General features: G+C 60.7%; 5 protein-coding genes across 5 annotated transcripts in view; 2 read left to right on the forward strand and 3 right to left on the reverse strand.

Moving 5' to 3' along the window:
* Positions 1-1,560, reverse strand: part of MNEG_5700 (hypothetical protein) — a gene marked incomplete at both ends in the record, with an annotated part of 3,201 nt that extends 1,641 nt beyond the window's left edge. Inside the window, 2 exons of the mRNA XM_014045822.1 lie at positions 61-203; positions 427-1,560. Coding sequence (XP_013901276.1) covers positions 61-203; positions 427-1,560 — 1,277 coding nt within the window. The remainder of the gene's footprint in view (positions 1-60; positions 204-426) is intronic.
* A 758-nt stretch (positions 1,561-2,318) lies between these two features.
* Positions 2,319-3,502, reverse strand: MNEG_5701 (60S ribosomal protein L28-1; the record flags this gene model as incomplete). The annotated part of the gene is made up of 4 exons (XM_014045823.1): positions 2,319-2,384; positions 2,699-2,886; positions 3,101-3,183; positions 3,447-3,502. The coding sequence occupies 4 exons, from the start codon at positions 3,500-3,502 to the stop codon at positions 2,319-2,321; spliced, it is 393 nt and encodes a 130-aa protein (XP_013901277.1).
* A 982-nt stretch (positions 3,503-4,484) lies between these two features.
* Positions 4,485-8,155, reverse strand: MNEG_5702 (GTP cyclohydrolase I; the record flags this gene model as incomplete). The annotated part of the gene is made up of 7 exons (XM_014045824.1): positions 4,485-5,973; positions 6,081-6,136; positions 6,815-6,907; positions 7,075-7,203; positions 7,456-7,542; positions 7,701-7,909; positions 8,074-8,155. 7 exons carry the CDS (start codon positions 8,153-8,155, stop codon positions 4,485-4,487), a joined length of 2,145 nt encoding a protein of 714 aa, XP_013901278.1.
* A 2,074-nt stretch (positions 8,156-10,229) lies between these two features.
* Positions 10,230-11,236, forward strand: MNEG_5703 (ubiquitin-conjugating enzyme E2 D/E; the record flags this gene model as incomplete). Its single annotated transcript, XM_014045825.1, has 4 exons — positions 10,230-10,293; positions 10,460-10,587; positions 10,957-11,058; positions 11,195-11,236. 4 exons carry the CDS (start codon positions 10,230-10,232, stop codon positions 11,234-11,236), a joined length of 336 nt encoding a protein of 111 aa, XP_013901279.1.
* Positions 11,237-12,161: 925 nt separating this feature from the next.
* MNEG_5704 (hypothetical protein) overlaps positions 12,162-12,820 on the forward strand; it is a gene marked incomplete at both ends in the record, with an annotated part of 2,014 nt that continues 1,355 nt past the window's right edge. Inside the window, one exon of the mRNA XM_014045826.1 lies at positions 12,162-12,379. Within this exon, the coding sequence (XP_013901280.1) occupies positions 12,162-12,379 (218 nt within the window). The remainder of the gene's footprint in view (positions 12,380-12,820) is intronic.

Raw genomic sequence — 12,820 nt, forward strand, 5'->3', positions numbered from 1 at the left:
ATGCTGGCCTGCAGGCTGGCCATCTTGTGGTCGATGAGCTGGGGGTAGCGCCGCACCCACCGCAGCATGCCCGGCCGCTGGAACCGCGCCGCCAGCGCCACGTAGCGCGACACCTTCGCTTGCATGCGGTCCAGACCGGGCGCGCGGCGCAGGCGGTGCAGGACGCGCATGATGGCCTCGACGCTCTCAAGGGGCAGGCCCTCCTGGACGGGTGCACGCGTGAGTGTGGCGAGGGTGAGCAGGGGCAGCTGGTGTCAGCGCGCGGACCTGGATGAAAGATCGGCTGCCCTGCACCCCTGCAGCAGAGTTGCACAGCACCCCTTGGCCGGAACTTGGCCCCCAAAACCGCAACATTCCGCACCGCCCGCACACCCATGCCACCACGCATGCCAACCAGCACAAGCACTAGGGTGGTCGAGCCTGCACCTGCTCCAGCATGGACGTCATAGCCGCTGCCTCGGGGGTGCCAGGCTCCAGCCGCTCATCGGGCAAAGACGCACGACCCCTGCGGACGACAGCTCCGGCCGCGGCGCCGCGGCTCTTGCCACGCCCGCCGCCCCGGCCGCGTGCCGCGCGGCTGGCGACGATGCGCGCAGCCTCGGCAGCGAGGGCCGCCTGCTCAGCGTCCGCCCCTTGCAGCAACCCGTTGTCGGCATCTTCGCCATCACTGGCGACGCCGCTGTCGCCACCATCATCGCTGCTGCTGCCGCTACCGCCATCTGCTTCACCAGCTGTAGATTTGCCCTGCTCCCTCACAGCCGCTTGCACTGCGCGAGCCAGCTTGCGCCGGCCCCCATTGTACCCGCGCAGCCCGCCGCCCTCGTCCCTGCGCGCCGCAGCAGCCGCCGCCAACGCGGCCTTGGGCCACCGCTCTGAATCCTGTGCCGCCGCTCGCGTAGCCAAAGAGGCGCCCCGCCGCCGCTTGCCGGCGTGCTCCCCGGCGCCGTTCTGCACGCCATCTCCGAGGCTGCCGCCCCCCTCCTGCCGGGCCTCTTCGCCGTCCTCCGACGCGTCCTCCCACGCGCCCCAGCTGGCCGATTCGTAAGCGGCGTCCACCGCCTCCTGCTGCCAGGCGCCCCTAGAGGGCAGGCTGTACACCCGGGGTACCTCGTCGAACCGCACGCGTTTCCTTGTCACAGGCGCACGCGCTGCGCTGGGCATGACCGCTGCGGTAGCGAGGTCGCCGCTGCTGGAGTTGCGCACGGGCAAGGGGTTTGTTGTTGCAGGAGCCTGCTGCTGTTTCTGCTGCTGCTGCTGCTGTTCCTGCTGCTGCTGCGGCGGCGGCGGCAGTGGCGGCGGCAGCCGCCTTGGCTGTTGATTCTGCTGGGCGTCTGCCACCATTGCGGAAAAACTAGCAGCAGCCGAGGCGGCTGCAGCTGCAGCAGCTTCTGCTGCGGCGGCAGCCGCACGCGCCGCCATGTGGTAAGGCACTGGTGTCTGCAACGTCCCTGTGCTGCTTCTTGCGAGGCCACTTAACCGAGGGTAGGGCCCCGCCAGCCCGCCGAGCCGACGTCCCACGATTGCAGGTGTGGCCGGCGCGGCTGCTGCCTCCTGCCCCATACTTCCTATCGCTGATGGCGCCTTGAAGATCAAGGGTGGCGCGTGACCAAGTGAAGCTGCACCCCCAGCACGAGCAGGCGGCGACAGTGCCGGCCGGCGGTGCTGCAATACTGCACGGTGCTGACGAACACGGCCTGTTTGATGGGGCTTTTGTCCAGGCACCCACGCCCGCCACTCCTAATGGTCGCAGGCACTTGCAGCGTGCTTCTGCTGCTTGCCCGGCTGCATACAAAGCTCATGTGAACATCTGCGTACAGATGTAGATGGGGCCGAGTGCATCCGTTGCTGGTACGCGATGAAAACAGACATAGAATAATTGTTTGAAGTCATAGCAGCAGTGGCCCAAACCGTGACATAGATCACCGTCTGCTCTGCACACCGCAATCCTGATCGCTGTGTTTCATGATATCATTAAATAAGGGTGTGCATACTCCCCCCAAAAGCCAAATCGATAAATTATGCAAGGCGCCTTGTATAAACCATGATGATGGCCCCAGGGCATACGGTACCAGGCGCGGACTGGACTGAGCTCATGAGCTCTTCTGCAGCACAGCCCACGCATGCTGGCCTACGGCTTGTGCTTGCAGGGCGTAAACTGACACATTGGGGATTCATACGGGACTGACATGCACCCTGGATCCCACAAGTCCTTGTTGCCCGAGCACGCCCAGGTACCACCGAGAGCTGCTTGCTCGGTATGCAACACCTTGCACCTTCAGTTTACACCAGCAGATATTGGTTGCGCAGCCGCACCCTGCCTACTTCTTGGCGGCCTTGGCGCGCAGCGCCCTGTGGACTGCGCTGACGCGCGCCACAGCGGCGCTCTGCACGGGCGAGAGGACGGGTGCAGGTGAGATGTCGGAACGAGTGAGGCGGCCAGTCATGCATGAGCTGTGAGTGGGGTGCATGACAACGGCTACTGCTGCAATTGCACAACAGCATACCATGCCTCAAATTTGTACCACTTGGCTGTAAGATGTCCAGCAAGGCTGGCAACCCCATGCGATCTAGGCGAGGAGCCTGAAGCAACTTCTCTGCACCAGCCCGCCATGCAATGGCTGCAACAAACCGCACACGGCAGTGCCTGGCCACGCGGCTGGCTCGCCACGAATCCCTAACTCCTGCCCAAGCCCCTCACCTGCAGGTCCGGGCGGTAGGAGCCGACCTGCTTGCGAACAGCTGCGATGGCGCGGCGCGCACCCTTCTTCGAAGTGACCTTGTGCACCGCGGAGGCGGGTTTGGACACAGTCTTGGCGCGCTTGACGGAGATGTCAACGCCGCCGGTCGCGCCCTCACGGATGTCAACAGCCTGGCTGTTGACAATGCCTGGTGGTCATACACATGTGAGCGAGGCTTGGCCACAGAAGACTTGCACCATGTGGGACTTCCAGGAAGCAGACAAGCCAGCAGTTGCCAGCAGCTGCTGTGCAGCAAACGGGCCGCTGTTACCAAGGCTAAAGTCGCACCAGATACAAGGGTTTCCACTGTGGGGGCCCCACTGCCGGACGGCTGCGCACAGCGGTGCAACTACTGCACTCACCGCTGTACTTGTACGAGTGCTTGGCGTACAGGTTGCCCTTCTCCGCGCTGAAAATGTTGCCGTGCAGGTTCTTGCGCACAAAGCTGGTGGATCAGAAATGTGGCAACGGTGCAAGGGGTTGAGGTGTTGCAGCACACCCCAACTACTGAGGTCTGCAGCGCATACCCTACTGCGGCAGCAGCACAGCGATATCCGACATCACGCGCCAGTGCCTGGTCTGCTACGACCAGCCGTCTCTCCTGTGACATCATCCAAGATTTATCAAGGTGACAGCGACATACAAACAACAGCCTGCTGTGTGCTCCACGGCTAGCGTGTTGATCACGAGCTTGGCTGCGCGCCCCACCTGTTGTGGCCCTTGACCAGCTCCCAAAGCAGCTGTCCAGAAACGTTGGAAGCCATGTTGTCCGCTGTTGTCAGCTGCGCGGGGAAGAGGGAAGCACCGGCGCGTGAGCAGGGCCGCCGCGGCCTGCCAGTGCTGTAAGGGCCACGGGCTTGTTTGTCTCACCTGAAGGTTGAGCTAGTTGCTGGAAGAGGGCCGTGCGAGTCCCTGCCCCACCCTTTGTGCAACTCGAGTTGCGGGCAACGTACCGTCGGCCACTACCGTACAGAGTATGAGCGAACCCGGCGTGTGGTGCTCGAATGCAATTATGCCTCAAATTGAGGACCGGGGCCGCGTCCACCCATGACTCTAGCAGCGGCAAGGATGTCACCTCCAAGCTCGCCAACCATCCCCAACCACTGCAGGGCTGGCACATTTCCTTTCCATGAATAATGAACAGCATAGCCCAGATGGCGATCATCTCTGCTCGTAGGCTTGCTTTGTCATGAGTAGGGCCAGCAATCATCTGTGAAGATGCCTGCACAAGTGTTGGTGCTGCACACGATTGGGTCTTAAGCAAGGACAAAGCTATCGCTCCACGCAGCCTGATGCATGAGCACGGCAAGCACCTGTGTTGCTTACACACCGCGGCGCGACATCAATTTGGGTGCAAACGTAGCCCTGAAGGTGGGAGGCGATTGAGCTCTGCCTGTGAATGTGAAGTGTTTGGTGGCAGCACCATGGGCTGGAAAATTGCAGGGCGGCCCAGTGCACTGCCGCAAAGCGTCCTCTCAACGGTTTCATGTTTCAGAAGCCGGGCACCAAACCCCACTGGCTATTAGGACAGCTGGCCGCCTGCAAACCCCGCAGACTTGTTTGCTGCAAGGGGAAAGCGAGTGTGTGTTGGGGACACTGCTGCAACCCAGCATTACGCCGTTGCAATGAGTGTCAAAGCGGTAATAATGAATCAAGCGGTTCGCTCACAAAAAGCGCAAGAAAGGCCGGGCGCTCGTGCCAGGTACGCGGCCTACCATGCTGGCACCATAAGGCTGAGCCGCTTCATCAGCAGCCGCAGCCGCAAGTGGCCTCAGGTGCGCTGCCGCAGGCGCTGGCCTCGCTGCGCACCGCAACTGCGCGCAAAAAGCGCGCCCTCAACTCCGGCCGCAGCTCAAACTCGCCACTGGCGGTGCGCGTGATCGTCGAGCCTGCATGGTTCTCCACACCGCGCGCGACCATGCACATGTGTGCCGCACGCACTGCTACAACCACGCCGCTCGCACCAGTTAGCGCCGACACCGCGTCGGCCACCTGCTGCGTTATGCGCTCCTGCACCTGCAAGCGCTGTGTGTATGCTGCCACGACCTGCTCCGCCTGGTCATGCGACATGCCCTTATGAGCCTCGCAGCCATGGCAGGCCGGGATGTAGGCAATGTGCACGCTCCCGTAGAACGGGAGCATGTGGTGCTCACACTGCGACACAAACCGCACATGGTGCTCGCGCCAAGTGTAGGTCGCTGAAGCCACTGCCGCTGAGGGCGGCGGCACCGCTGCCGAGCAGGCTCGCTGCTCCTGCTGCTCCTGCTGCTGCTGCTGCTGCTGCTGCTGCTGCTGCTGCCGCCGCCGGTGCTGCTGTGGCTGCCCATCCCCTTCGCATGTGCAGCCACACCCAACCTGCAGCCGAGGCGAAGCCAACGGGGCCTCCTGGTGGTAGCCGCTGGTGGAGGCCAGCAGCGACATTACGTAGCGTCTCACACCCGCCTGCAGCGCAGGAGAGGCGACGTCGTTTACGCCGGCCTCGGCCAGCAGCGTTGCCACGGCGGCCTCCATGCCCTCTGCCGCGGCGTCGCCGTCGTCACACGAGCTGCACGCCAGCGACGACGCACCCCCAGCCTCACTCGCTCCCTCGCAAAAGCCCGCCGACAGCGCCTCGTCGTCGTGCTCTGAGGGGTCCGGTGTGACGGGCGCCATGGGGCTATCGCTGCCGCTGCTCGAGGCCGTGCGCTGCATGCTTGACCGACCACCCGCGCCACTGCCGCTATGCTGCTGCTGGACCTTCTTCTGGTGCGAGCTGGCTTCGAGGAGCTGCAGAGGGCGACCCGCGGCTGCGAGCTCATCTGGGTCGACATCCAGCATCGCCAGGACCTCTCCCAGCAGCTCCCCGGTGCTGCTGCCGCTGCTGCTGCCTGCACAGGAGCCGGCGACCGCTGCAGTCAACCGCTCCAGTGGTGCGGTCGATGCATAGGACAGGTGCCGCGCATGTATGATCACTGCAACACCCTGGGGCCGCAGCGCGTCGCACAGCGCATGCAGCACACGCTGTGCAAGCGTCTCCTGGGTCTGGACACGTCGCGCGGCCAGCTTGGCGAGCCGCGCCAGCTTGCTGAGGCCCAGAACGACGCCATTGGAGGGGACGTAGGCGATGTGGCACCTCCCGTGGAAGGGGAGCAGCGTCTCCTCAGACGTCGACGCGAAGTCAATGTCGCGCACCAGCACCAGGCCACCCGAACCTCTGCTTACAATTGGCTCGTTGAACAGGGCTGTACCAAGTGCGCTGCAAAGGGGGAAGGACCGCGAGTGGGGCGGGATGTGTGAAGGAGGCCGGAGGCGCAAGATCGCGTTCGCGAGCTGCCGCGCCTAGGCCGCATGGGCGACTCTTACCTTGCCAGGGGGATCCTATAGCCTTCCATCATGTCCATAAAGGCCTTGGCAACGCGCTGCGGATTGAACGGGGGCGTGAGAGGCTGGTGATGCCCCAACAAAGCGTCGGGGGGCTGCGCGAGGGTCAGCGACGGCCCCTCTTACCTTAGGCGTGTCCTTTAATCCCTCCCTATCGACGTCTTCGCCAACCCCCGTAAGCAGGCTCCTAACACAAGCCTGCATCCTCGCCAAACGCTGCGCTCTGCTGTCGTCCATTGCAGCCAGCGCCCTGCACACACGCAAGGGCGTATTCACGAGCCGGAAAACCAGAAGAACGGAGCAGTTAGCTGATTCGCGGATGCAGAGACGGTGCGGGGCCTTGAGCGCTGTGCCGCCGCTCCGAAATCGAACAGCCACTTTCAATTCAAGCGTGACCATGCACCGCATGTATACAGGGCTGCATCTCCCCCCAACAAGTACTTAACTGCCGTGTATCCTGCCTTCCTAAGAGCACACCAATAATGCCAGAGACAAGGCCAGCACTTGGTCTTGCAGTTATAGCAGTCGGCAACCGCCAACTACCGTACCCGCTCCAAAACCCAACGCCATTGCTCAAGCAAACGCATATGGTCAGCTTCTGGACGCGTCATACCACCAGATCACCCTCGCACTCAAATACGTCTGCACTGCTGGGTGCCTTACGCCCAAGGGGTGTGGCGTCAGGCCGTGCAATGCAGCCCTCATGAGTCGCGTACAACCAACACGACATCGCCGCGCTGCAGCAGCTTTATGTCGGCCTCAATTGCAGCAAGCTCCCCCTCTAGCGCCTCCTTCCTCCTGATCTTGGACTGGGTACAGAGGGCGCAGGCGGTGGCGGAGGGCGCAGGCAGTGGCGGGTTACAGGGGCGTACGGACACCTGTTTCATTGCCGTGTGCACTCTGCCATGCGTGCAGGTGGGACGATTCCGCCATTGGCACAACCCAGCCTGAATTGAAACCCCCTGCATGAACACACCTCGATGTCCAGCACAAACCCAAACTTGAGGTAGGCCGCGTTGAAAGCTGCCCACTTGGCCTTGAGGTGCGCCAGCAGCTCGCAGCGCTCCTCGGCGCTCATAGGCTGCGCCACGCCGTCATCACCCTCCTGTGAGGCACGATGTCAGGTGTCGTAGGGGGTTCACTCTCTCGAAAACAACCATTATCACCAGCATCAATGCGACGGGGTCGCGTGCCTAAACCAGCCAGCCTAGCCCTCAAAGTTTGCAGTTCTGTAGGCATGCATGACACTGTGAACAGACATGCATGCATGACACTGTGAACAGACACAACTGCAGTGCGACTTGCAAGGCAACAAAAACAGCCGTAATGCGCCGTGCTCTTTGATCAAGGAGCGCACCGTATGGTCGCGCACGCCCATGAACGTCTCGATCTGCTGCTGCTCGTCTGCAATCGCCGCCTTGTTGCGCCGCAGGTACGTGGGCACCTGCGCATTTCACATTCGCGTAGTTGGGCAGTGAAGTGTCCCAATGAGACCACGCAAGCGCTCCGATGTGCCACAAGCCACGAGTTTGACTAGCACTCCTACTTTGCATGAGTATGCACTCACGTCGGCAACAACCACCCCAGCAGATTTCCTCGCACCTTGCCGAAACCTGGCCGTTGCGTGTAGTTTATCTCCAGCTGCTTGCCGCCTTTCACCGAAGCCCCCTTTTGACACGGCCGGCTGGCAATGGCCTCTACTGCATTGGCCACAACCCAGTCTTTGTCGCTCATGAGTCCCATCACCGGCACTTCGCTGCGCAGCGGGACCGGCGGCTTGACCTTGTGCTTGAGAACGGTGGGCGCCGTCGCTGCGAAGCGAAACATGGTGCAGCACTGCTGGAATTGATGCGTGCACACTCAGCTTCTGCCTGCATAGAGCGTCCGGCCCCTATATGTCATGCACCCAGCACATCATATCGCAGAGTTCATGCAAAGGCCACAAAAGGGCCATGGAAAACAGTGCGTCACTCACGCTCAGGCAGCACGGGCTCCTTGGCGTGCTTGCGCAGGAAGCCATAGGGGTGCTCAGCGTTCAGGCCGTTTGCGCGCCCCATAGTTGCGGCTGCGCGGCGTGGCGCGCTGCCGCTGAACGTCTTCTCCTCCACTGTGGCAGAAAACTGTTGCAAGCCACCCCAGAAAATGTGCGGGGCCCGCGTTGTGGGTGTTAGGAAGCACGCACGGCACATTTGCTTTCGCTTGCTGCATGTCTGCCGAAACCCGTTCGCACTGCAGCGTTGAAGTACACATAGCAGATATGGGGCTTACTGCCAAACTGCACACCACACAGCGCCAAGCATGCAGGCTACTGGCCCGTCCGCGCCTGCATGGCGCGATGCCTTGCGAGTGTGGCGCGCGCACCCTTGATGTGTGCATGGGGGGCCGCTGCAGGGCAACTTGCGGCCGTGGGATCAAGTTGTACACGCTCTCCTCCTGAGACTCCATCTGAGCACGCTGTTATTATGCTGTGCAAATTGCTAACGCGTCGGCCAGGCGTGGCAGTGCGGAAACAGCTCGTTCCCCTTGTGATCCAAGCAGACAGGGGATGAAGGCAGAGAATGTGTTTGAGTGTAGTTATAGTTCATAAAAGACGACGTATGCGCCAGTGATTTTACGCGGTTGAGCGTGACATGGCTCAGGAACCGAGTCGTCGACGCGATTGCACACGTTGAAGCAATGGACACAAAGCCATCAGTACCTTGAGAAGAAATTTCCTGACGTTTCTGTGATGACAAATCCTTTCCGACTTATGACCGCTCTTTGCGTTCGGGTTTGACCAGTGGTCAACTGAAACTCCCCACCCCAGGTCTCGCTCAAGGCGTCATGGGTTGTCCGTTCTGACCCATCAACCGCATTCACGCAACCTACGATTGCCTCTGGGGGCATGTGGATAGCGCTGTCTTGTGCAAGAGACCGCAATCGACTCGACGCTGCACAAAATGCATCCATAAACCAAGAAGCTCTGTCAAGGTTTTAGGCGACGCGGTCTGTCGATGACATGATTGACCATGTTATTGCATCGCGGCAGTATTTCAACATATGCAATCACATTCCTTGCTGCAGGCTTTGCAACACTTTGGTAGCCTTCCTCACACATGGTGCGCCAGACGTGGCGCCTGCTTCTCACTGTTGCTGTTTCGCGCCGGCCCCAACTTACCAGCTTGGTGCGCATGGCCCATGGCATTGCTGCTCGGCAAACCCCGGTGAAGGCGTTCATCCATGCATGCACCCTTAGTACCGATAATCCCATCCCAGATGCACCTCAGCTTCCATCATTCCAGCAGAAGTTGCCTCGTGCAAATCGCTTGCCGGAGCAACACGATACCGGTAACGCTGTCCATGCAATGTCATTGTTTATTTGAACAATCTCGCATAGATACCGGCAGCATCGCTTCGAGGCTCTTCTCAAGTGCTCAACCCGCTGCTCCCACCCAAGCCGGCCATCAGCGAACCACCAGCAAGCACAGCGCTACACATAGGATCAATGGCGAGCAAGCGTATCATGAAGGGTGGGTCTGTCGCGCAAGTATGGCCGATCCAGTACCGAAAGGCGGGCTCCGATCTCTTGCTCCGCTCGCGCTCCTCATGCAGAGCTGGACGACCTCAAGCGGGATCCTCCAGCTAACTGCAGGTGCGTCCGGCTGCTGATTTCCAGCAAGCGAGCTTGGGGGACGTGTGTGTGTGAGGCGATGTGCCTGTAGTTCTCGAGCCCACTCCATGCATGCGTTGCAATATATACCGCTTCTTTCAGAAGCCTTCGGTTGTGCCTTTGGACCTGTGGCTCCAGGCACCACCGCACCTGAGCGCGGCTGCCGGCAAGCGGCGTGAGCTTGCATGTGCACTCCCTTTCTAAAGTTTCGTACACCTCGTACTTGTGCTCTCTTGTGCGCAGCGCGGGTCCTGTGCAGGACGATCTGTTTCATTGGTGCGTCGATGACACAGCGGTGCGGGAGGGGAGAACAGGGCAGCGCAGCAGCAGGAAGAGAGTCCTGCAGCTGCAGGATGGTCGCAACATCTGGACGCCTGGTTGCACCAATGGACATAGCCAGGGCCGCACCTTTCAGGGATTTTTGCAGCTTCCTATGCTTTCAATTTAATTGGGCCACTGGCTCTCGCAGGCAGGCAACCATCATGGGGCCAGCGGACTCACCTTATGCCGGCGGTGTCTTCTTCATCAACATCCACTTTCCGCCAGGTGGGCGCCCGCCAGCGCCACTGCACAGCGACGGCATGCTCACAGCATGAAGCCTGGAAAATAAGTATGTGCGAGCCACCTCGCCATGCCGGACCTGCACTTGTTGCAACACGCACACCGACGGGCAGCACTCCTTCCTGTTCCTCCCTCCCTATCACTGCTGCAGACTACCCCTTCAAGCCCCCAAAGGTGGCGTTCCAGACCAAGGTGTACCACCCCAATGTCAACAGCCAGGGATCCATCTGCCTTGACATTCTCAAGGACCAGTGGAGCCCCGCACTCACCATATCAAAGGTATGTATGTGTGTGTGTGTGTGTGTGTGTGTGTGTGTGTGTGTGTGTGTGTGTGTGTGTGTGTGTGTGTGTGTGGAGCGGGGGGGGGGGCAAACCACTCAGGGCCCTGGCAGCTTGCCATGCTGTGATGTCCACTACTTTCGCAGCCCCATCGTACAGCATTGCGGCGCGCTAGTGTTGTGGGCTTTTGTAAGAGGGATCATCAATAGTTATTGGGGCTATGATATTTATATAGAGGAAGTCGCACTTGTTGTTTGACAGGCGGTGGCAGCAGCGGCTTGTACAGGCTGACATGCGATTGTCCCTGCTGCCGCCAGGAAGCCTCATGTTTGCATCCATCCCTGCCCGCTGCACCCCCGGCCGCACCAGGTGCTGCTGTCCATCAGCTCACTGCTGACTGACGCCAACCCCGACGACCCCCTGGTGCCGGAGATCGCCCACATCTTCAAGAGCGATCGTCAAAGATATGAGGTGTGTTGGCAATATGTGAGCTGCTGCAGTGCGGCAATCGTCGTTCACGCCTCACCCATTGGCCAAGGACTCTGCTTGATGCCTGCTTGATATCACCACCCTGTGCCCAACCTTGTTTTGCCGCACTGTCTTGCAGGAGACGGCCCGTGAATGGACTCGCAAGTACGCCATGATGTGACCAGCTACATGCACGGTGGAGGTTGGGTGACGCAGGCGATTGTGATTTGACTTGTCTTCTACTTCATTTCCTATACTGATAGCTTACTGTGTCCACGCGGTTTTGTTCGCGCGGCTGTTTGGAGCGGTTGGTCAACCCAAATACAGTTGCACCAATTGCCCTTCTGTAATCAGAACGATGTGTTTGCGCTGCAGTCTGACTGATGCAGGTTCGTATGGCAGTGTGCGTGGCGTAGGACGATCTGCAGCGTAATGAAGTGCCAGTGCACTTGAAGATTAGCGCATTGAACGAATTTATCGACAGGACGACAAGAGCTGCCAATCAAGAAGAAGATACAAGCGCAAGTGAGCGAAGCCAGCTTTGTTTGGAACCGCTCTGTGCATGGGGCTATGGGCTGGTTGCAAGGTTGGCCCAGCAGGGGTGGTGCTTCTTGGCTGGCAAGCTGTTTGGGCTTTGAGGTTTGTAAGCCCTTCAATCATCCCCTGCATACCCCCTATATACAATTCCACAATGGCTTTGGGCGGCTGCAGCTTCACCTACGGCAGTTGAACTTGAGCAAGTGGCAGCAGTGCTACGGGAAGGCAGCACAGGATCAAATCCGCAAGACTGGGATGGGAGCTGCATTTCATTCCATACACTGCACGGTCAAACGCATTGACCAGTCCATCAGCCACCAGAGAATCAACTCACTGTTCTTGATTGCTGGTCATGATGTAGGCGGGTCGGTCACCACGCTACTTTTTTCGGGAGCGCATTCAGATCATGGGCGGGCAGCCGGGCGATCACGGCCCCCCGCCCAACATTGAGCCGTCTCTGGTTTGACAGGGACAAACCCGAATCCTAAGTCCCTCTCCTTCGAAGCACCTTTACGTCCTGCGGGCCAAAACACAGCGCGGGGGCGCCGTGCCTCCTGAGCCTGATCACCATGGCGGATACCAACCTGTTTGCCTTGCTGCAAGATGAGGAGGAGAATGCTGACCCGGAGGTCATTGCCGGGAAGGCTGCGGTGGCAAAGCCCGCGCCCAAGGCCGCGCCTGCCGCCAGCAAGGGTGAGTCTGCGGTCATTGCCACGCTTGCGTGGCGCTGCAATATGCCTGTGAAGCTTGCAATGTTCGCTTTCTGCATGCGCAGCACGTTATCCAGGTACACCGGGGCATGCCTTGATTTTTGATCTGGATAGTGGGACGCTCCGTGATGAGCACTTGTCTCCTGTGAGATGAGTGCGATAGGCATGACGCCCAAAATCTCATTCAGCGCCCGAGCAGCCCCGCCTTCTGCCTGCTCACGCCCCAATCCCGCGTGCACCTCTTTTCTGACACAGCACCCGCGGCGCCCGTGGCGGCTCCTGTGAAGCCCGACGCTGGCCGGGGCCGGGGCGCTGGGCGTGGCGACGCACCCGGGCGTGGCAGGGGCCCAGGCCGTGGCCGCGGCCCTGAGCGCTCGGAGCGTTTTGAGGACGACGCCGGCGGCGTGAGCAGGGGAGGTCGCGAGGGTCGGGGCCGCGGCGAGGGCCGGGGCCGCGGCGAGGGCCGCGGCCGCGGCGAGGGCCGTGGCGGTCGCGGCGAGGGCCGCAGTGGCTACGGC

Source organism: Monoraphidium neglectum, assembly GCF_000611645.1.
Source record: "Monoraphidium neglectum strain SAG 48.87 unplaced genomic scaffold scaffold00868, whole genome shotgun sequence".
NCBI classification, from domain to species: Eukaryota; Viridiplantae; Chlorophyta; class Chlorophyceae; order Sphaeropleales; family Selenastraceae; genus Monoraphidium; species Monoraphidium neglectum.